This window comes from Aythya fuligula, chromosome Z (assembly GCF_009819795.1).
Source record: "Aythya fuligula isolate bAytFul2 chromosome Z, bAytFul2.pri, whole genome shotgun sequence".
Lineage (NCBI taxonomy): Eukaryota > Metazoa > Chordata > Aves > Anseriformes > Anatidae > Aythya > Aythya fuligula.
In genome coordinates this window covers 29,049,709-29,074,242 of record NC_045593.1, presented here as the reverse complement: position 1 = coordinate 29,074,242, position 24,534 = coordinate 29,049,709, and the positions used below count along the sequence as shown (strand labels likewise).

At 36.6% G+C, this 24,534-nt stretch overlaps 1 protein-coding gene across 4 annotated transcripts in view; it reads right to left on the bottom strand.

The window, feature by feature from the left end:
* The window catches only part of SMARCA2 (SWI/SNF related, matrix associated, actin dependent regulator of chromatin, subfamily a, member 2), a 119,360-nt gene that overhangs the window by 65,949 nt on the left and 28,877 nt on the right, over positions 1–24,534 (bottom strand). For all 4 annotated transcript variants that reach the window (XM_032205275.1, XM_032205272.1, XM_032205273.1 and 1 more), the window contains 10 exons: positions 23,678–23,927; positions 18,513–18,639; positions 17,135–17,308; positions 16,736–16,909; positions 12,000–12,170; positions 7,943–7,996; positions 6,202–6,332; positions 5,939–5,999; positions 3,036–3,136; positions 2,545–2,692 (listed from right to left, as the gene is read on the bottom strand). In XM_032205275.1, the coding sequence (XP_032061166.1) occupies positions 2,545–2,692; positions 3,036–3,136; positions 5,939–5,999; positions 6,202–6,332; positions 7,943–7,996; positions 12,000–12,170; positions 16,736–16,909; positions 17,135–17,308; positions 18,513–18,639; positions 23,678–23,927 (1,391 nt within the window). The remainder of the gene's footprint in view (positions 1–2,544; positions 2,693–3,035; positions 3,137–5,938; positions 6,000–6,201; positions 6,333–7,942; positions 7,997–11,999; positions 12,171–16,735; positions 16,910–17,134; positions 17,309–18,512; positions 18,640–23,677; positions 23,928–24,534) is intronic.

Sequence of the window (24,534 nt, the reverse complement as noted above, 5' to 3'; positions counted from 1 at the left end):
TATATAGCTCAGAAATGTCTACATAACAGTTTTACATTCTAAGGAGTACTGCTAGAAAGCACAATCCCAGTATTGCATTTCCGGACACAGATTATTCCCTTCTCATATGGCCTTCCATGTATGTAACTAATACATCATTCATAGAAGTGCAATCTAAGCTTCTGCGTCAAAGAGCCAGACTTTCAGTGGGTCTCACGCATAATGACAGAACTAAATTATGGTATCTGAGAAAGTCCAGGGAGAAAGCAATATATGTTTGAAGTAACCTTCTGTTGCCCCTGCAAGAAAGTATTCAAAATAATGTTGATGATTTACTGGCTTTATGTACATGCTGTTTGATTTATATTTGGATACTAAATTCTCTGGAAGCTACTTTTACTGACCTCAAGACACCAAGATTTGACAGATTTTTTTCTGCCACTGTATGCTTCCCTTACAAAGTAGCTTCAGAAACAAGAATAAGGACACTGTCCTTTCAGTATCATTCAGCTTTCTCCACTGACATACACTGATACATCTGGAAAAGTCAATCAGACCCAACTTAACAGTAAGAAACTCGGAAAAGCAGAAAAAATAGTTAAGATGGAAAAAGCATATGAAATATAGAGGACGGAGAAGTACAGGGAGACAAGGGGACAGCTGCAAAACAGTCTCCTTCAGAACATTCTTGCTAGAATCAAGGCCAAGTCTCAATGCTCCTTCCATAAAGCTCCTTAGAGGAGCGTGCCTCTTATTTCTAGTGGTAGCAATCACTATAAAAAAAACACACTAGGAAGAACAAAACTCCTGATTCAATTGCTAGATACCACATTAAGCAGCTGAAGGACCTGCTCTAATTGGTAATCCCTGTGAGTATGTCTGACTCTACAGACTGAATTATTTTGCTCTGTAACACACACAAAAATTGTACACAGATCTGCATAAATTAATAACATTTCTGTGTAAGTAATTAGAATTTAGGAAGTATAAGAAGTGTCACAATCCTGTCCATGGGCATTTTAAGCCAATACAGACATCGCATTAGTATTGTTATACACTGACTTCATTTATTGCACCAAATAAACCTTGCCACACAATGAATCAGGATTATGCAGTAAACAAGGCTGCTGAATGCAACTGTTGAATTACTGTTTCATTTGGTGCAAAGGCTAGACAACATATTGACAATGAGGCAGCAAAAATAAAGAAAGTCTCAGAGCTGCGAAAGTGCCATATTTCTCTGAATGATTAGATCTTGTCTTAGTAACAGATCTCCTCAATGGTGCCAGAAAGGTTATTTAACCCAGCATTTTCAAAATCAGTCACTGAATGACAACTTCCTCTTTAGGTGAGGGCTCAAAGCAAGAGACCTAGAAGTGCTAAGAATTCAAAGAATTTAAATTCAGGGGGAGTTTTGCTATGAACAAATAGGACCATGCAACAATTCAGTCTCACTACGTCAATCCCCTGCCCAAAGCAGATTCAACCATGTTGCTCTGGGCTTCATCTGGTCTAAGACTGAAAACCTTCTAGGATGGAGATAAACCTCTCTGAAACCCCACTCCACTACTCTGCTGTCCTTGCAGGGACGATGTTTCACTGTATAACCAATCTGAACCCTCTTGTTTCAGCTTATGTTCACTGTAGCTTGTTCTCCCACCATGTGCCACTGTGAGGAGCTCAATATAGGAATACTGAACTGATTCAATAATAGAGAACCAGCTTAACACTTGAATTTTAATTAGCTTAAACAAGCTACTGCATTGATGGCAGTGCTGAGAACCACAGGAAGCAGGGACTGTAATCATAATACTCTGCACACTTAGGAAACAGTCTTCCTTCTTTCTAGTTCTTTGCAAGTAAAAATAGATACATATCTTTATGACACTTTGGTGAATAAGTACTACTTTTTGTTTTATGTGGATATACAAATATAGTGGCCTGACTGCATAAAGATGCGAGTGTTGCTGGAACTTCCTAGAAAACTACGCAATATCACAACTGCTGAAAATACCTGTCAAGGACATTTTCAATTGTACATGAATTTAGCTTATGTCAGAACAGAAATTCTTAGTTATTAAATCCACTGAATGACTGTAAAGAGTATGTGACACCATCCTCCATAGTAAATGTTTCCCTTGTTTCCAAATTGTAATGCATCAGTGCATTACAATTACAATTGAAATATTGGGATTTTAATTAAAAGATTAAATCCTGAAGTTTTAAATATTAAAAGAAGAAAAATATTATTAAACTACCAGAGACAAAAACAGTAAGAAGAACTGAAACTCTAGGTCAATAAGAATAACAAAACCAAAACTGTTGGTCTACAATGAAAAAAAGTTACAATGTAACATGCATAAAGTTGTATTATTATTCAAGCACTATACATAAAACATTATCTATGATAGGTAACTACCATTTCTCTGCCCACATGATTCCCAATTTCTAACCTAATTGAATTCTTGTGCTCCTTAACAATTTTTTATTTTTTCACCTGAAATATTATATTGAAATATATCTAGCACAACACAAATTTTAAACACTAATGTTTCAATTTCTCACCTGATAATGTTTTAATGTGCCATTAATGAGAAGAGAAGACTGCTTTTCCACCCTTTCTGTGATCGCATGTGCAACAGTGTAGTAGGATTGAGACCCTCTAGCACTATATTGCATACTATATTCATCATCCACATCTTGTTTGGCTGTCCTGGAAAGCAGACAAAGAGCTAAAGTAATTTCCCACAAACAAACAAACCAAAACCAAACCGCCATACAGTTTTTTTGACCGTAGCTCACAGATGTATGTGTAAAGAAACAGTGCAAATCCCAAACTTTGTCAAGTACACTGTATGGTGCGAGGCAGGTGTTTTTTAGGAGCACACAATTAATACCAAATGATTACATTCCATCTTCTGCAGATGTTCTTGCCAGACAAGCAACTAGAACTCACTGTAATCTACAGCAAGCTATTCTTGGGGAAACCCCTTCTAAGAAATCAGAATTCATAACAAAAAGGCAGGTAAAAAAAACAGCAGCTAAAGAACACTCACTCAATGATTTGCTTAGCATCTTTCTCAGAAACTTCCTCACTGTTAGGATCCAGAAGTATCTTCTCATCTGCTTCTAACCTACTCGACTCTTCCTCATCATCCTGCAGCAGACAGAAAAATAAAAAGGTGTGAGCGAGTGCAATATCTTCGTAATTCGTACCTTCAGTGGGCGTTCACAAATTGGTAGCTTTAATTGGTCAATGCCCTATCACAGGAACTTTAATCATGAAGTTCACCTTACACCTATGCTACAACAGAATTGCACTGTGGCATAAAAGATACTAATTTTTGACACATTAATCAACATGAAGTCACAATACTCTGAAATAAAAATTAATTTCCACTTTAATCATTTTATTTTAAAAAGCCTTCTTCTGTCTACCCTACTAATGGAGTAGATTCCAAACCATTTGTATTTTTATATTGTATTCCAGATTTATGCTAATTTATTACAGCTTAAAAAAAGTGGAAAGTACTGCTGTGGTAGGCTTTTCAATTTTAATTAAAAACAAATTGTACTTTTATCGTCATTTAATTTGCCCTCTGCCTATAGTTGCAATGGATAACCAGCAACTTGAATTCTCAGAAATGAAGCTGAACAAAACAGTGTTCTGAGGTTAAGTGTATTCTTTTGAAAACAATTTCCTTAACTATAAACAACACCGTTGCTAAAGAGTCTGTGCTAAAAATGAGGGCACATTTCCTTTTGACATTCCTCCTAGGACATCACATGGTGTCACCCAAATCTGACAGGTTATCAGGCTCTCACCTCCTTTCTTACTGGACAGAGTCTTATAAAATTACATTAACAGTAATTAGTCCTACAAAGACATATATATGTTCTTAACATCAGATAGCCCAATCAGTTTCAGTGTCTATTTGGTCTACTACTGTAAATACTCCTAGACTTACAAGATCCAAATTATAGCTCTACCACTACCCTGTTAACTGAACATGGTCCTTCTCTACTTCCCAGTTTTCTCTACTTTAGAAAGTTGTCTGAAAAATGCTGTGCAAGCATTGGCATTGAATATGCACAGTATCTAGTGTTACGATCCTGATGGAAGCAGTTACGGAGGTAACTTGACTGCAGTGAGAAGGATTTTGACATAAAATAACTGCTCAACACAAACAAGAGAAAATGACTGCCAGCCTAAAAACTCAGCCTGGAAACCAGGCCTGAGAACTTGGCCTTCAGTCTGGGAACTTAGCCTGGGAACCAAGGGCATCACTTAAGTGTGACTGAATACATAATACCAAAGGCATCCTGAAGATACCACTGATAAAATGGAACAATAAATAAAGCACAACTTATCGCCTAAGAAAGTAGGATCAATATGAAAAACAAATTTTTTGTTTAAAGGAAAATAATAAATATTATCATTGCCAGTCTCACAAAGAAAACTAAAATTAACAGCACCTATTTGGTCACCAAAGTGGTGGTGTCCTACGCCCTCTTGTGTTTCAATGAGAAAATGAAAAATCAGAGCCTGATTTTTACTCAAGACAGAGCTTCTCCATCTGAGAAGCTTCCCATGCTGCATGTACTCCTTTCTCTCTATTGTTTGCTTTAGTTTCTCTTCCCTCTTCAAAGAGGCTGAAGCTTCACTAGAAGTCTGATTAACTCTGTGACTCCCCGATATCAACACCTGAACTCTGTGGCACTCCACACCTCACAAAACAGACCAACTTCAAAGTGAGACTCAAAGTGAGACTGTTGCTTTGGTTGCCCTTCTGGGACCATTCCTGGGAGTGCTCAGTCTCCTCTCAGATCAGTTTTAGATTCCCCTGCACACTTCTGGATTCTGTTTGATTTGCTTGATACCAGCAATTTTATGAACTTGAATGTAGTACAGTAGTGATAAATATAACCTACCATAAGTCTATTTGCTGTTATAATATTACTAAGTTTGTAACCCATTAATGTTTTCACTTCCACAGTATTATTAATATGTTTGTTGAAACTGTAATTATCACCAAGCCATATCTGTTGCTATCATATTGATTTTCCTACCTCAAAGTGCCTACTGCCTCTAATTGCTGCTACTATTAACTGGCACAATATCCTTAATATTTGTTATATCTAACAGCTTTTTATCCACACACACACACACATATTTATATGTGCCTTATTAATCATGGTATTCTTGCTAGAGTTGGTTGGAGTAATGAGCTAGAGTAATGAGGAATCATTAGTAAACAAAGCCTCCTGTCCTCATGTAGCATGGTCACTGTTGTGATCCATATACACCTGCAGGTCAGCTACAAATCCCTCCCCACACCTTTTGGATCACAACAGACCCTTCAGGGTCAGGATCTTCGTATGTCTTAATGTTAAGCCTAAGGGTTTGTTGTTTTTTTTTTTTTTTTTTCCAAAATTTTCTAACAGTAGTATTTAATTCACCACTGAAGTACTGAATCAAATATACTTAGTTTGAACTATCTGAACCTAAATCTTTGACTTCTTAAAGAATATAATATATAAATAACTATGTTAGTTGGAATTGCCAATAAAATCTCCAAAATATGAACATTAAAGATGTTAACTTTATTCAGCACAAAGCCCCCACACAGCTTTTTCTACTATACATTTTAAAACAGGAACTTGCTTATACTCTGAGTCAAGATTATTAACAATCAGAGTAAACTATTTCCCTTTCCTCTCCCCAGCTTCCAGTTAGGCATTTGCAGCATATATGAAGGACAACTTTTGTGAACTGAATGCAGTTACAAATCCAGTTATCTTTCCTGTTTGTATTATTCTTAAAACAAATGGACACATGCTATTAATTTCCCTTCCTTTCTTACGAAAAAGGAAGAAAGTATCACATGGGATATGAGCTTGTTTTTTACTGCATTACTTGTCACTATCTATCTATATATGTGTATTTAAAGACACATACCTCCTCTTCATATTCAGAACCACTTTCATCTTCACTGTCTGACCTGGGAGCAACTTCATAGCTGTAAAGAGCACACAGAATATGGATTACAGATAATAAAAGGATGAGGGATTAGATTCAGTAAATGTCCTACTCAGCTTACATATAGTAAATTAAAATGAGAATGGAAAGTCAAAAGAGAAAAAAGAGTAACTAGGACAAGCCCACGAAAAAATACAAAAGCAAATTGGAAGAAATAGCCCATTTGTACACTAACTACTTACCCAGGGTTCATTTCCAGCCATGCATCCAGTTGACTTGCTTTTGGTGCTTCTGGTCCAAGAAGAACTTTGCCTGTTTCAGTGTGAGTCACTTTGACTGGAAGGTCACTCATCTGACTGCTCTCATCTATGGGCTAAGAATTCAAATGAAATGTCACACCATAAGGCAACTAAATTTCATCCTTGTCACGCATAATGACAAGACAAAACAGCATCTTCAAAAGTACAAATCCGTACAAGCATCAGAGTTTCATGAGAAGACACAGCTTCCCATATGGCTACCAAGCCACACTGACTCACAGTATTTTTGTGTGCAAATTATCTTTACGTGAAATACACAAATATAACAAAATATTCCAAATAAATTTAAAAGAGCAAAGTTGAACAAAAGAAACTGCTGATTTTTATAAAAAACACAAGGTATGTATCTGTACAGTTGTTTAATTCCAGTTGTTTATACCAACAGACATCTGCAACAAAAAACATGCATCAACTTTATAGACTATTCTCCTATATGGAGAGATAAGGATGTAACAATTTCAGAAACTTTTTAGGTAAAGAAGATCTAATTAAAAGATTTGGTGTTCTGACTTCTTCAATAATGCCCATAAAGCATCTGCAATCAGAAGTCATTTAACTAATTACAGTGATCTAACATATCCAAATACAGATGAGCCTATTTTTTTTTTCATTTACTTATTTAATCACAGAATTTCTACTTTAAAAATTCTTTGCTTTCTACTATAGCTTCTACTGAAGCATCCTTTCCTAATTTATATGAACATGAAAAAAAAATCTGGTTATACAAAAGTGACTGAGTGTAAAACCTGCCTCCTTTCTGCAAATTCCAGAAGTTATAACAACGTTACATGTATTTTCCTTCTACAATTTCAATTATATTAAAGGATTTTACCATAGCTATTTAACATCAGAAAAAACGTCAATTGAAAGAATAAAAAAAGATGAAAAGTAAATTAACACAACGTTCTGAAATATTTATATAAAAATAGTGCTGTTTTTCTTTTCCATTTTAACAGAATAGTTCTGAGGCAGAATATACTGGGTTACCACAAAAAATCTTATGCAAAGAATTATACAGAAAAGGTATTCATTTTATTTGCCTGAGTAAGAAAGAACATTCAAATCTTAAGCCATCATAATACTGGGGCAGTGATGCACTGGAATAGGTTGCCAAGACAAGCTGTGGATGCCCTATCCCTGGAAGTGTTCAAACCCAGGTTGGATGGGGCTTTGAGCAACCTTGCCAGGTGGAAAGTGTGCCTGCCAACAGCAGAGGGGTTGGAATGAGATGATCTTTGAGGTCCCTTCCAACCCAAACCATTCTACGATTCAATACTATAATGTATCCTATGCCTGAGAGATAATTAATGGTGCCAACAATGCATTTTTTTAAAATGAAAAGCTAGAATGTATTGAGTTTACAACTACATTTAAAAAACTAAATTACATCTACACATGGGTTGCAAGAAAATTATTTATTTTTAAGCATATAACAAAGCCAAGAGGCATTCCTCATTGATACATTAAATAAATTTTTATTTCAGTTTTCCATTTTTTGAAGAGAAACAACCTTAGCATAAATGCTTGTGTGGATAGTTTTTTTTCCTTGTTAGAAACAACAGGTGTTAGAGCATTTATCTCCATGATTTATTGCAAAGCTATCTCAATGGCACTCATCACATTAACAATCACTGTAAGAGTTGTAAAATCATAAAATTCATACCTCTCCATCAGGACCAAGACCAGATGCCATTCCTTCTGCATTTTCTTCAGCCTTCTACAATAAATAAAGAAGCAAAGAGTAACATGGTCAGATCATCAGTATATAGCAAATACTTTCCAGAATTACAGAATCAACTAGGTTGATAGAGACGTCCAAGATCACTGAGTCCAACCTCTGACATAACACTAGCAAGTCCTCCACTCAACCGTATCACTAAGTTCTACATCTAGACGTCTTTTAAAGACCTACAGGGATGGTGACTCAATCACTTCCCTGGACAGCCCATTCCAATACCTAACGACCCTTTCAGTAAAGAAGTTCTTCCTAATATCCAACCTAAACCTCCCCTAGCACAACTTTAGTCCGTTCTGCCTCAACTTGATGTTATCTAAGCACTTTGGACCAAAAATAGGTTTCGTTCCATTTCTGCATAGCCAAGGATGCATATAGTTTAGTGAGGGTAGATATACATGTAGATAGAGATTTGTACAGTCACTATCACACAAGCAAAGCAGTTTGAGTATGGTTATCTACAAAACTGTACTCATTCTAATAAATCTACATCTAGGAAATTGCTAGCCTCCAGACCTAGAGCTTAGCACCTACAGACTGTGCTAATATAAATAAAATAGCAATTTGTTTTCATGGGGTTTACTATAAATTTCCTCTAATCTGATTTAAATTCAGTTTCAGAGATGTCACCAAGCATCACAGAGTGTGTATTTGTGTGCACACTTTTATTTGGGGTATGTATATGATTTATTTTTAAATAAATTAATTAGTCTGACAACTAACAACTAGTGGTATTTGGGCAATTCTTTGCACTGTCTCGATTAAGTCCAGACCACAATTGCTCAATTTTCAGAGAAAAAGAAGTCTGAGCATGTTAGTTGGAGTAAGCTGGATGTTTTTCTTCCCAAGTACCACTCTAAGAAACACTGAGTTTCTTCAAAGTATCAAAAATATTTCAATCAAAAAATATTTAAAAATATCAAGATGGTATGAGAAAGCAGAAGACTGTTTCCTTCCCAAGTGGCACTTTCCTAAATAATTTTGACAATGGGCAAGAAAGGACAGAATCCAGCTTCTGTTCCCATCACAGTGCAGGCTTTGAAGTACAGCATGGTTTTACTTGGGTTAAAAATATCAACAGATCAGACAGAAAACAAGAACAGATCTTTTAAATTGTATTTTATAGATAAACAATTTTTAAGTATTTGTAACATGTACTATAAATTTAAATAATCCATTCGACTGCTTTTTTTTTGTTTTTTAATTGAATAAATACACTGAAGTAATAGCTGAACTTCTGAATACCGAGATGATCCTCAATATCTGCTTCTCATCAAGACAAAATTCTTTGCCCTTAAAATCCACTTTCCAAGGCACAAACCTCAGACAAACATGCAGTGGTAGACATGGGTCAATTCTACATTTTGAAAAGGTATATTCTTATTTCTTTTGTGTAACCTTCATACTTCAGCACACATGCCTAATTATCTTTGTTAACCACTCCTTCACTTGAAATACCAAAAAGGAAGATTCCAGCTAAGCTCAGTTCTGGCCTTAAGCCTTTAAAATATTTATTAGCTATAATATTTTTAGATCAAACAAACAAAAAAAGAGAGACTTAAAACATTTCTCTGAGCTATAGAAGTATCATTGCATTGAGCAGGACCAACAATAGTTGATGCTCAGTCTAGAACATCAATAGGCTGCTTGCTTCAGCATTCCTGGTCAACATGCATATCTGTTGACAGAGAAAGGACCTGTGCCAGAACCGAAGAGTTCATAGTAGGGTAAGTTACGTTAACGTGTCTGGCCCAAATGAAGAGGCTATATTGGATGACAGTATTCTTTCCTTGGATGAATAAGAAATAGACAGGTGTCTATTATCCTGCATATGAGACTGTTTTCTAATACGCAAAGATTACAGCTTAGCTATAGTCAATGCTTACAACTCAAACACACCACCACAAAAAAGCAGTAAGCAATGTTTTTCATTGTGCAAAGCCCAGATCCCGCTGTGAGGGCAAGCATTTACAACCTAGGTCAACAAGGATTTTGGAAAGCAGAAGCATACATTTCAAAGGAGATGAATGTAAAAAATAACAGATTTCGTGCAGCTGTGTTTTGGGCAATACAAAGATTTCTTTAATGTACACAGCAAAACCAATTTTTTAAAAGTAGGAAATTCCACGGTAAAAGGAGAGGAAAAGCTCCTACAGATAAAGGTGAAAGTTTGCATAGCAAGTTCAACTGGCCCATCATATCAAAATTTCATCTGCTCTATTTTTTTTCCCCCATCTATGACTATGTAAGTAAGTGGGACACGAGCTGAACAGAAGTCTGGAGACAGAAGGTGCAACTACAAGAATGTAAAAAATAGAAAAAAAATCTACCACAAAGATTTCCCAAAACTGTGTTCCTGAGAAAACATGGACTCATCTGAAATTTTATTCTCTGAAGAACATATGGTTCACTTGGACAGTACGTAATGTAAGCCTTTTTCACCATCTACTTCCTCATTGTGATTTCTAGGAGAAAATCCTAAGACCTCTCTTCTCTTATTTCTCTTTTAGTACGAAACACTTCACTACTGGTGTTAGTAGATTAATCTAAACTTTATATGGATTATGAAACATACATGGAAATGTATTAAGAATAGAAATACTACATAAAGACCAGGGAAATGACAATGCAGCTACTAACTTCAATGAGTGCTGCAGCCATGCAACAAAAAAAAAATCATAGAATTATAAATAACTCTTTAAAAAAGGATAATATTTGCGTGCACTCCTATATTCTTGACAGGTGAGCAAAAGCTTAATGGAGAGCATCATCACAAGCAATAAGTTGCAGTTGATCAGGACAGAGATCAGATTTTTTTCTACTAATTTTCGGTTAGTTTTCAGGCCAGGAAGAGGCCTGGATTTTATTCCTCATACATACTTCGGCTAAACTGAGCATCACAGAGGCAAACAGCCAAATAGACAGTCGAATTCAAACATTTTGTTATAGCAGTGCATGTATACATCACACTTTCTCAGTAAGCACCATCTCTACTGTGAATTCTGTACACTAAATCAGGTCTGTTCTCATGGGCACTGTGGGTCAAAAACTCCATTTAAATTACATCTTAGTTGTGGAGGCAGGGGACTGTGTCTATATATTAACAACATACTCAACAAAATTACAGACATTTTGGAGAATGACAGGAGAAACTACAGAGTATTTCTGAGGTCATTCATCTTCAAAATTACAAGTTGTTATATCGTGGTATTTATTAGCACATTTGGAGTGCTGCCTATAAACAATGTAGATATGTTTATATTTGTATCAGTAACTAGTAGCAAACTAGGCACAGAAAAGGATTATAAAAATCCTCTAATCCATCCTGCAAGAAATTTAAGATAGTTATAGGACACAAAATGGCAAATCATTGTTTAGTAATCATTTCACACACAACGTAAATTTTTCAAAACTGTTTCCACAACCAGTCTCTCTGACATGGTAAAATATTTAGTATGAACAAAGATAATTTTGAGAAGTTTCAATTAAATGGTAAGAATGCACAATGAACATGTTACTGGCAGAATACCTTTTTATTATAAACCTACCCAAGTTCTTCCGAGTTATTTGCAATGGTCCTACAAGGTGGACTGAGCCAAGTTCAGAATAAGTAGGTCTAAGCAAGTTTTCCTGCATGTAACAACTATGTAAACAAGACTCTTTTAACCTTCTCACAACTCATTTTGGATCTATTGGATCCGTTTGAGTATTTTAATTTTAATTTACACACCTGGCCCAATTTTGCCTTTGCCAACCACCCACAATTTTCTAGTCTTGCCTCCTCGTCTTCTTGGAAATTAGTGTCAGCAAATTTCTTATAGATTTCAGTGGAGAAAGAAGAGTACACTCAGTGTTAAGGATTAGGCAGTGTTGATGACTTTACATACACTGGTATGTATATGACCACTGGAGATCACCATATTAATCAAATTAAAACTGTATTTAAAGAAGACATGGCTTAAAGATGTCAGATATAACTACTTGCCTTCTTTCTTCTCCTCCTCTTCTTCTTTTCTTTGGCTGCTTGTGCCTGTTTATGTTCCCATACCAGATTAGTCAAGTTAGCCACGTACTCATCTGTCTGCTGCAATAGGTAGGCCAGGCGTCTATCCTTCTTTTGGTCAATCAGCTTACGGTAGCCTTCTTCATCTTCAGCCTAATAATACAAAACAAACATGAGCCATAACAGAAATGTTTTTGAATACCAACAACTCCTCTCTCTATAATCATGTGTTATCTTGGGTTATGTCATTACAATCTGTGTAGCTAGACAAGTATATGGATAAAGAAAAGACTGGATGACCACGCCAAGAGAGTCATATGCTTTGGATTAAGGGTCATATCCTACCTGGAAGCCAGTAACAAGAGGGATGCCACAGAAGTCTACCTGGGGCATGTGTTTAACATCTGTCAGTGATAGAGAGTAACAGATAAAAGACTTCACGATAGTCAGGTTTCCAGATGACATAAAACAGGGGATACCAGTTGATGTGCTGGGGCTGGCTGTCCTTCAGAAGGACCTGAACAAGCAAAATAAATGGGCCACAAATGGACCAACACAAACCTGATTAAGTTCAAAGACAGAGTCCTAGAGGTCCTGACAATGACACAGGCAGGTGAAGAACTCCACTGCATCCATCCATGGAAGTCAATTTATTCTGAACTGGATTTGTCAATGTGGCCTGACAGTAGAGAACGTCAACAGCATCCTGGACTGTATCAACTGGAATGTTACCAGTAGGGTCGTGGGAAGTGATTATATCCTCCTCTGCTCGTTCCTCATCAGACCACTTGTAAATACTGCTTCAAATTTCCCTAGCATGGAAGAGACCTTGATTGAAGCTGAAACTGTGGAGGCTCAGACTGGATTTTAGGAGACACTTTTTTCCCCCAGTCATGCAGTACAACAGAGGCCCAGAGAAGTTATGCCATTTCTAGATCTTAGAGATTTTTCAAGACATGATTGAAAGAAGCCTTGAGAAACCTGGTTTGACCTTTATGCTGACACTGCTTTGGGAAGGAGGTTGGACTAGAAACCTCCTGAGTTCATGGTCAGCCTGAGTGACTCTGGAATTGAGGGATTCTGTAATTCTGAACACATCCTACCCTCATGGAATGATTGGAAAATCTACAACAGTTTTAACAGGAAAAAAAAAAAAATCACAAAAAAACACCTCCACATCAAGGAAATTACGATGCCCTAGAATCATTAAATATCCTAGAAGGAACCCACAGAGATCATACAATCCAACACCTGAACCCCCACAGGATGACCTAAAAATTAAACCATATGTCTGAGAGCATTGTCTAAATGATTTTTGAACTCTGGCAGCCTTGGTGCTATAACCATTTCCTTGGGGAGCCTGTTCCACTGCCCAAACACCCTCTCTCAGTGAAGAACCTTTTCCTAACAACCCAAACCTCCCCAGCTTCACTCCATTCCCTCATGTCCTGTTGCTGGCACCAGAGAGCAGAGATCAGAGTCTGCCTCTTCACTTTCCCCCATGAGGAAATTGTAGGCTGCCATGATGCCCCTCGTCAGTCTCTAATCTGAAAAACCAAGTAACCTCAGCCACTCCTCATACATCTTGACCTCTAGACCATTCACTGTCTTTGTTGCTCTCCTTTTCTTCTCTAGAATTCGTCTTTTGTATATTGTGGCACCCTAAACTGCATTCAGTACTTGAGGTGAGGCTGCACCAGAGCAGAGCAGGACAATCACTGCCCTCAACCAGCTATCAATGCTGCGCTTGATGTACCGCAGGATACGGTTGCCCTTTTGGCTGCCAGGGCATGCTGCAGGCTTATATTCAACTTGCCATCAAACAGAACCCATTTCTGTAGGGCTCCTCTCCAGCCTCTCTTCCCCCAGTCTGTGCATATAGCCAGGGCTGCACCATCCCAGGAGCAGAATTCAGCATTTCCTCTCTTTAAATTTCATACAACTGGTGATTGCCCAGCTCTCTAATTTGTCAACATCTCTTTGCAAGGCCTCTCTTTACCCTCAAAGGAGTCAGCTCCTCCTAGTTTTACATCATCTGTACACTTATTTAGCATACATTTGAGTCCTGCATCCTTCTCATTTGTAGAATTACTGAAAACAACTAGCCCTAAAATGGAGCCCTAGGGGACCTGACTAGTGACTGTACTGTACTGAAACACTGACACTTGGTAAATCTTCTGTGATGTCTTTTCAAAGACATGAAGTGCAGGTAACTCATACCCAGAGAAAGAACATGGAAGCTGGATGGTGACCTTGTATTTGGTCATTTTTCCAGTAAGAGTAAGAACCTTTTCTTTAAGGTGTCAAAAGGAAATTTTCTTTTCGGTAGATTTCCTATCACCTTTGTGTTTTTTTGTCTTTGATACAGAGCACTGTTAGAGAAAGGATTCACCGTATCAGCTGCATCTCTGAATCATTCTGGAAACTTTGCATACGTACATGGTGCCATAAGGATACAAGTTAGGATTAAGACATACTATGAAATATTATTTTTGTGTGTTGTGAAGACACAACGCGCTGTCTGAGCATGTCAGAAAAACACAAGGAAAAGCAGCACAGACACTACTGTCAATTTTAGCCAAAACGAGATCAAAGAGGTATATAATCCTGTATTAAAATAAATATGAATATGAAGTATTTTAAAGATGATTACTTTAAAGGAGTGCACTCTTGGAGACACAAACAATCTCTTGCCTTTCTGGAAAGATACCAAGACTGCAAAAAGCTGCAAAGGACAGCTGTAGTGTTGAAATTCAGCTTGTAAAATCGCTCATAAACTTCTGTTGTAAAGTTTAAGCCATCAGAACTACAATGCTCAGAAGCTAAGCTTTTACAACTATTATTATTATTATTGAACAAATAGTCAATGTAATCTGGCCAAGGTACTTCCTTCACGCATTCAAGCTTGTCTTGACAGTTTCCTTTTAAATCATACCAATGACCATTCTTGCATGTAATATATACTAATATTTATGAGCTGTGACACAGTCACCATCTCTAATCACAGCCAATGAAGGACAATCCGTGTAATGAATTCAAAACTGATGGGAAAGTATATGTGAAGAGTTTTAGACACAGCACGTTTTCACTATATCACACTACACCAAGGGCTTGAGCAGGCATGTTTGTAAAAATCTCTAATACACCTCTGAAAATTAAAAACATACCACAGGTGGACTGAAACTAAATAGGCAAAGCAACTCAACATACATAACAGACAGTTCTCTTTTGCAGAATTTAAATGAGCACTAGGGGCAGGTACTTCTGAGCGGAAACTCCCAGACTGAAAATGCCTATCAAGACCTTTACATATGTTAAGAGATTAAGCAAAAGCCTTGGCTAAGGAATTTTAGGAGAAAGCATTGGTATTCCGTATCATTTCTGGACATTCAAATCAGCTTAATTTTTCAGTAGTGAACATCGTCATTATTTACTTTATCATACGTTACACTTAAGCTCAACCTCAAAAACAACGTACTAAAATATTTCTAAAACATCAGTTATCTTTTTTTTTTTTTTTAAAGTCAGTTATATTTATGTTCTCTGTTAAAATTTTAACAACTGAAGTACACAGACTGCTGGTAACCATCTCAAATTACAAAATTGCTTGACAATGCAGATTAGTATGCAAATTTCAGAAACACTCTAGGGTCTAAACATTTGTTCTTCTCTTGTGCAAGTCCCTTATTTACATTTTGCATGTGCTTTTATTTCTAAGTTTTTATCATTTTTATATTTAATCATTTCTATATTTTGTTTTGTTATTTTTTAAAAGCAAACTGCTCAGTCTTTAATTCATGACGGGAATAGATTTTGAACAGGGTATAGAGCTTTACTTTCTTTAGACGCTTAATTTTTTTTTTATTTTTTATTTTTTATTTTTTTTTACCATCTCTGTTTCAAAGATGTCGATTCCTATTCAGTTCTATGCTAGTGAAGTGTTAGTTAGCGGTAACAAAGAGCAAGCCAAGGTTTTGAAGACATTTTTCCAGTCCCAGTTGCTCATACACTTGCCCATACACATTACATTCCACAATTATTTTAACTCCAGAAACGTAGGCAGCCCACTCATCAATCCCACAGTGTTCTGACAAGACACAGTTACACACCAAAATCATTTTACTGTGTCTTAAAAAGGATAAAACTGATGTTGTTCAGGTGCAAAAAAGAGAAAACTATGAAAGAGCATGAAGCAGTATGGTCCTGAAGCATTAATGGGTAGTACTGATTGCCCTTTACACTCATTGTTATGAGTTATGTATTTTTGTATGTGAAATCAGTTTTATGTAAAAGTTGCTAAGAAATGCCATGAACAAGATAATTAAACGGAAGCTTCAAAAACTCTAAGCCTAGAAAAAAAACACAGTATTTATATAGTGGGCAAATATTCCCTGCAGTTTTGTAAAAATGTTAGTGTACGAAATTAATTAGATTAAGTGATGCTGTACACTAGTGGCTGTGCTAAGTTTTCAAGCTGATAGAAAAAGCAATTATTCTTGACAGAGAACTTCAAAAAAAAAAAGTAGTTACAGGTTAAAATGAACAGTGTCATCATCAGAAATCGAAGTGTAGCAGTTTTAGATTGATACTTTTTGAGTTATAGAGCATTTACTCTGCAAAGGAAATAGGTGGTTGTTTGAGACAGGATATGAAGCATTAAAAAGGATAGAGTTTGTGATTTTAGCTAACACAATCATATCTCTCCCTCCATTCCTTACCATTAGTCTTCTCATTCTTTCTTTCTCAATTCTCTCTGTTTCTTTCTTCTGCTCACGTTCGGTGTTAGCATGCCAAGTTGCCACAGCTTTAGAAAGTTTCTGAATTTTCCCAGCCACTGACCGGTGGTATTCTTTGAAATCTTTAGCATGCTGCAATATACTATTGAGGTATTCCTAGAAAAAGGAAACAAGTTAGTACAGACACTTGGACAAAGCATATGCTTTGAAATAAGGAATATAGAAGTTATAATCTTATTGTTTTCCTATTTATTTCACGATTTGGAGGTTTTTTGTGTCTTAAAAACTCTAAATGTGAATAAAATACATAAAAGGAAAGATCATCACAACAAAGCAAATTGAATTTCTGTGACCAGACAAACAGCTAATAAGTTAAAATACCTGATGCTTCTGTCTACGCTTCCTCTCCTGTTCTATCTTCTGCTGTTTCTCAAGCTTTTCTGTCATACGGGCCTCCCTCAAAGTCTGGCGCTTGCTTCGCTTGTAGGCTTTGGAGTTCAGTGCTGTCTCCAATGTTGTGTCACGACGCATGCACGCTACCACCTCTTGTCTCAACTACCAATGGGTAAAAAAAACAAATAGACAGTTTTGATACATGGAAAAACAACCATAAGCATTGTTATGACATAGTAAAATAATAAGCAGAAAATACCCCAGCTTCCATTTTCCTTATTATAGTTCTACTAACAGCCAGCATCTACACAGTTGCAGCAGATATATCTGTTTCCCTAAACAAATCTTAAGCCTCCACAGGGTGGCCCAAAGAGTTCATCCTTCATAATTTTTTCCTTCTTAACAAGATAGCACAAATCACAAATGTTCTGTTGCAATGCAAGGACCTAGCCAAGATGTTACGTCATCCAAATAAAACACGAATGAACAACATATATAAGATGCTTTCTAGAGCTGGAGCAGAACAGAGTTGACAACTCCTTTCATTGTCAGCTGCACAGGAGACAGCAGGGAGAGTGAAACAGTAAAGGCTTGGAACAGTACAGCCACAGTCCCAGCACTGCAGCAGGGAAAGCCTGATGCTTTTCATTTAACCTCCAACAAAACTTCATTACAAAGAACTGCCAGGGCAGTGGGAAGGAAGACTCAGGCATCATAGTACAACTACTGGCAGAGACTTCTGTCAGGTAGTATTTTTGCTTGACCTGCCAAATCACATGTTTAGTCCTCCAAACTAGCTGAAAAAACCTACAGCAAGAGGCCCAGAAGAGTCTGGCACTGTGTTTCTTTTTCTGAAATTAATTTGCTGATACATACATTCAAGACCAAACTTCTGTTTTATGTGTGATCTTGTTAAGCTTAATTTTCAAAGTCTGTGCTACCGTGAAAATTCTGAAAACAGTTCGTAAGAAATACCACATACCATCACCATACAATTCTTCCCAGAGCAAGAGGACCCATGACAAGTATAAAGAATGTCCAGGAGATGTCTACGGGGATTTGTATTGAAAATGGATTTGCAACCTGTTCTGCTTGTTTTCTCTTTGTGCTACTATCATTTTCTTTATAAAAGGCACGGTTCTATGGTTACTTTAGACTGGCAAATAAAGCAGGATGGAGAAAATTCTTGTGCGTTTTTAGTAATCAACCAATTTCTGTGACATGCTTATCAGTAAAGTTTGCTCTAATACAAAATCTCCTGCTTAGATTCAGAACTGTTGTAAAGATCTCTTGCCAATTCATCCTGCGTAACACATACACATTTGACTATAATCTCTAACAATATTCTCGAAGCAAAAGGCATTACCTGACGCTGGAAATTCAGTAGCCTAAGTGCTTTCAACTCCACTGTCGCCTTGGTTCGCAGATCAGGGGGCAGAGAACCAGGCAAGTTCTCCAGTTCCTGGATTCTGTGAGCAATTCGAGCTTGAAGCCTAAGTGAATACAAAAATGGATAAGACATTAGGAAAAATATTTAAATAGTTATCAAAATGACACAAATAAAATAGGCATTTTATCTCAGGTATTGATTTGGCTTTTACCACTTGTTTCTAAATTAAGAGTTCTGCTGAGATGGAGATTAGGTATCCTTTTCCATGAATTGTCAATTAATTAAAATACTTGTCAGCCTTTCTTCTAATTTTGACCAAAAAGACATGCAAGAAAAGCAACTTAGAAACTGCATTTTACTTATATATCCAGGATTCTGTTTTCAGGCTTCTTTGATGGGTATTGTTTTGTGCACTCTACCTTTGCAACCTCCTTTTGCATTCATTTGCAAATTCAACAGAAAGAGAATAATGGACAAGCCATAAGAACCTTGTTTTATTATATTTTTCACACTGAAAATCAAGATCAGAGCTAACAGTTATATAGGTTTCGTGGTTTTATTTACAATAAGTATTTTTGTGAACTATAAATTTTGCTGAAGCACAAAAATAACAGACCCCAAAATTCTAAGTCATCCAAAAATTGCATGCAATTCAACTGATTCAGTGCCCTTCATTTTCGAAATACATGAAGAGAGAGAATGAAATAGTGAGCACAAAAGCACGAGGAAAAGTGGGTGAGCAAGGAAGAAAGTGAAAGGGAATAGGAGAGACAGCAAGAAAGAGGGAGATAAAGGAAACGAGAGAGAAAGAAAACAGAGTCCTCTCTCTCCCAAAATCAAAAACCTAAAGCTGAAGAATGGGAATATCTTTTATCTCCCTATACTGCACAGGACTCACAAAAATCTCAATTTTCTTTATTTTCCTGAAGCCCAAAACATCAGATCACATTAAGAACAGGCTGCTGTTCTTCTGTGATGAGGACTTTTGAACTGGTGTGAAGGCAGAAAGAAAACACTTCTATGGAGCTTTTTTGCATACAGTGTTCTTTTCCATGTTTCCCCTGCCTTTCACCCCCTCAGCACTCCACATTGTGGTTTGTGTACTGTGCCACAAATTCTCATACACTTGACATGTAAGTCTTAGCGCTGGAAAGTAGATCACATATCAGGCAAAACGGCTACACCTGATATATGGAGTTAGTATCAGAGTAGTTACGTGCATAATGACTCATGTATAATCTGAAAAACAACTAGAATCACTTGTAAAGTGGCAGACAAGATCTGTTCTGTAACAGTACTCCTTCCCAAAATTCTAGAACAACATACTTTGTCTTCCCCAAAGATTTCTGAAGTTCCTGAAGAAAAAGTATGTAATGCTGCATAACTGCAGAAGACTATGTGCCCTCAAGAGAACAAATAATTGAAGCAAAATTGGGTTAGTTAAGTTTTTCATAGACTGAAACGTAAAACCTAAAGAGTTACTGTCCTAGCCAGAAAGAGTTTCATTAGAAACATCGGTACATTTTGTTCTTTAAATAGGCTGTACTACACTAAAAAAAAAGTCTACACTTTTTACAACCTCACTTGGAACTGGGCATTCCAGTTACTGAGAAGACATTTTTGTGCAACTAAAGGTGTAAAATTCTGAGAATTATGTGGTTTCCTTGGAGATTAGATGTGCTATTGTATATCCATACAGAAAAGCAGCCATGGCATACAAACAGAATACCATTAGTATTCTAAGTCCATGATGGGTGCTCAGACTGTTGATTATTCACACATTGATGTAATCATCAATCACAACTATGATTTATTTCACTACCCAAATAGCTGCCATGCTTCTGAAACAATTACCTAAAAAAGTTATAGCCAGATCCTGGTTTCACTGACTTCTAGGAACTTTAGTGAGTGAAGCAGTCACAACCTTCCCAGCCTCCCCTTTTGAGCTGTGGACTTAGTAAGGCAGCTGAATACTGAACATATTTTCAGTTGATTTTTTTTTTTTTTGCTAGCATAGAGTATTCCTTCTTGCACTATACAAGGAGATGAGCACAAGACGTTAATCTAGCTTTTTCCTACTATTCCCTACAGTTTTAGATAGCTAAATTGACAAAGCATTTTGCAAAAAAACATGATGTGAAGTGTTCGCTGACTGATTCTGTCAGAATTGGTTTGTTAGCCTAACTCTGGTAAGAAAATAGATGAAAGTGCCTCCTGAACATAAAAGTTTACGCATTATAAATTTAATTAAAAGCCAAAGTTGGGCTGGAGTTTGCATTTTTATCATCTAAATTATTAAAAAAAAAATCAAAATATACAATCTCCTTGAGATGTAACTAAACATAATGCAAGTTTACACAGTGTGCTGCTACGTCCCATTATCACACTGAGCAGTCCACTCCATATAAATGAGCCTTCAAACCGCTAATCATTTTCTTTCTTGTCCTCAATCCTGCTTTATTGAAAGGCTGATCATGAATAAATACACATAAAATTATTATATTTATTATGTATTATTATATACAATGCAACTTAGTGTTTCAATGTTAAGTTTTCCTCCATATGCTGAAGTAACCAGAAGAACAGAGGTTTGCACTGAGCTACCCTCGCAACACTTACTCTTTCATGAGTGATTATCATCCTTTTACAATACAGCCACATGGAAGGAGTAGGAAAAAAAACAACAAAACAAACAACAAACAACAAGACAAAACACAGTATCTCAAAGTCAGTACAGATGCTAACTCAGAAAACTCTCACAGAAACTCAGGTTTGTTCTCAAAATAAAGTCCTGGTCAAAAATATGTACATATTAATGAAAATATAAAGCATACATAGAAAAGAGTGAAGAAAAATGGAAGCCAAATGAGTTATGTATTAAACAAAAAAAAAAAAAAAAAAAAAGGAAACTTATTTGGCAGTTTTCTTTCAGTCTTTCCTGGAAGTATTAAACGTATTGCCTTGGTTATTAACAGCAGTAGAATTTTCCTGGGTAGTCAATAGGATTTTAAAAAGAATTTCATGGCAGACATCTCACCTCAACTGAATGCCACAACTGCTTTAAGTGTTTTAAAATTACAGCCACCTTCAAATCTTTAAAGAGAATGCCTGTATTTTATTGGACTATTCTTGTCTTCATGGAAAAATTCTAACTGCTATTAAGTCAATGGAATTCAAGAAGAGTTTCCCAGATGATTTTACTAGGACTTGAGGAATATGATCTTATCTTACTGAAATGATATATTTAATTAATCTTTGCAGTTCAGCAATTTATCCTCATCCATGAAGAAAGTGGCTAACGTATCTACACACAAATCCCTTTGCAATTAAGTGATGTACACCGCTTCCTCGTTAACTGCGGTCAACTATAAAGGTTATTCTTGCACATTCCAGCAACTCTGGAGTGGACACCATACAGCAAGTAACGAATATACACAAAGATTTTGCAGATAACAGAAAGAAGGTACTAACAGTCCACAGGACACAAGTACTTTTTTTTAAATTAATGATAAGATGGAAACAAGCCTTTCCATATAGCAGAGTAACTTTAAATTACACTGCATATAATTAGCTTTAAGGGATCACCTATTCACTAAGACTGAAAAGCAGCACTCATTTTGAAAGAAGTGTTAAGGGGAGTTTCAAAAAAAAGCACGGTATGAATTTATCACCTCAGCAAGATTTTAAGGACCACAAGTTTAACAGCTCTCCACATATAAATACTTTAGAATTATTACATTATTCAGGATTTTAAATATCTAGGTATCTTTTTATCCACCTTCAGCCAGTCATACAGAGATTTACAGAGATTGTATTATCATACAATCCTTTTTTTAACACATGCTACAAATAGCTTCTTGGCACAACCATGTGAATTTTACTACAACATTAACTCTACACTTTCTTTCTTTCTGTTAATTTATGCCAGAGACTTTTTTTAAATAAATGGATCAAGGAGTTTCAGGGAGAAGAAATAGTATGCTTATTTTACACCCCATTCAAAGCTTTTTCAGACCCAGGAATTTTGTTAATAGGTCCACTACTGCTTCTCCATCTGCAGCAGTCTATTTAATACATGGTTAATGGATAGGAACACTGTGCTGTACTTGTATGTGCCTATTTGATAAATTGTCAAACTACATAACATCCTAGTAACAAGGAAGGGAAAAAGAATTGCTGTCACTGAAATAAATAGATGTGATTTATTTAGTGTAATAGCAAAAACTAAAGTATTTCACCTTTACAGCACTGTAATGTGTGCAAGGAAGACATACTCTAATACAGAAACAATACAAGTGATCCATAAAAAAATGAAAGTGTACACAATAGCATGTATCCTCTACCAAACAGGAATTTGAAGAGATTTCATTAGTCCAAACCAAACAATATGCTATGTGAAGTCTTTTCCCCCCAGCTGATAATCTTTAGAAATGTTATACGTGCAGGTCAAGATTCTTCCGCCTGCAGATTCTGAAGGACAACTCTTGTTGTCTCAAGGGCCTTGTTGATAGGAAAAGGGCAGGAGAAGTCTCTTTCTAGTTCTACAAGAAATGCTATCCTCTACACTTTGTTATGAATGTAATTCATCAACTAATTAGGGCACTCAAGAGACAACTTTTAAAGACCATATTTCCTGGTAACCTTTTCTTTAATCTTGCCTGTGTCATCCTTAATATTCTCTTTATTCTTTGGTAGTCCAGTCAACACCATGATCACTAACAATTTGCTTTTGCTTTGGCCACCCATTTGACCTCCACTGCTCCCTTCCTTATTTGTTTGTAATTTTGAAAACTTACCACACTAAATTGGTTTCTCTGTAGATTACAAGGATTTTGATTTCCTAACTTCCGCTTTCTGAAAAATCCAAGTAACATAGTAACACAGCAGAGAACTTGAGCATTTTTTAAACTTAGATGGTTTGCAACGATACTGCCAGTATGCTTTGTCTAGGTTGTAGCTTGAGGTGAAATTAAATTATCAATTTGAGTTTGATGTTTCTGTACTTCTCTTTGACATGGTCCCTTCTCTGGAAGCTTGATTTATATGACTGTCACTACAATACTTGATAGTAAGGACTACCTGTTGAGAAAGTGCAAAACAACAATCTGCTTATTCATTTGAATTACGTTATTCACTTTTACCTATATTCACGTTCTTGAAGTATTTCAACAGGGTCTAATCCTTGTGGCTTTTGGATAGGGCTGATGCGATTCTGCTTTTGCTGCAGCTGAACAATGGGTGAAGGCTGTCCAGGTGGTGGTTGTGGTACAGAAGGTCCAGGCATGGCAGCAGCAGGCTGGGCAGCAGGAGGGGCAGGAGAAGGCCTTCCGCTAGGTGGAGGTGCGGGAACCTTTTGAGGAGCAGTGGAGACACTCATATCTGGGGTTTGGCCTGAATCATAAAAAAATATTTATTTATAACATGAAATTTGGAATATAGGAATAAATTCAAGATGGATTCTGAAGACAAAGCATGAAGCTAAGACCAACATACAAAATTACCAGAAAAAACACACACTGAGATAGACTTTACTCTGTATTTAAAAAAACAGAGCATTAAAATGGAAGTACAAAACACATTGCAGGAATTGGTTGAAAGAAAAAAAAACTTGAAACTTTATGATGAATGTCATTATTTACCCACCCGTGCTGACTTTTAAGTTTAGCATTAGAAGACAAAACAGCTCTATTTGGACTAGATGATCTTCAGAGCTCCCTTTCAACCTCAGCCATTCTGTGATTCTATTTCCCTTAAGATCTAAGTCTGCTTCTTGTTTGTTGTCCTTGCACCACTTTAGAATACATCTATAATCACCGAATTATAGAATGGCTGAGGTTGGAAGAGAGCTCTGGAGTTCATCTGTTTCAACCCCCCTTCTCAACCAGGATTACACAGAGCTCCTTGCCAGGATGATGTCCAGATGGCTTATGAAGATCTCCAAGGATCTCCAAACTCTCTGGGCAATCGATGCCTAAGCTCAGTCACCCACACGGTAAAG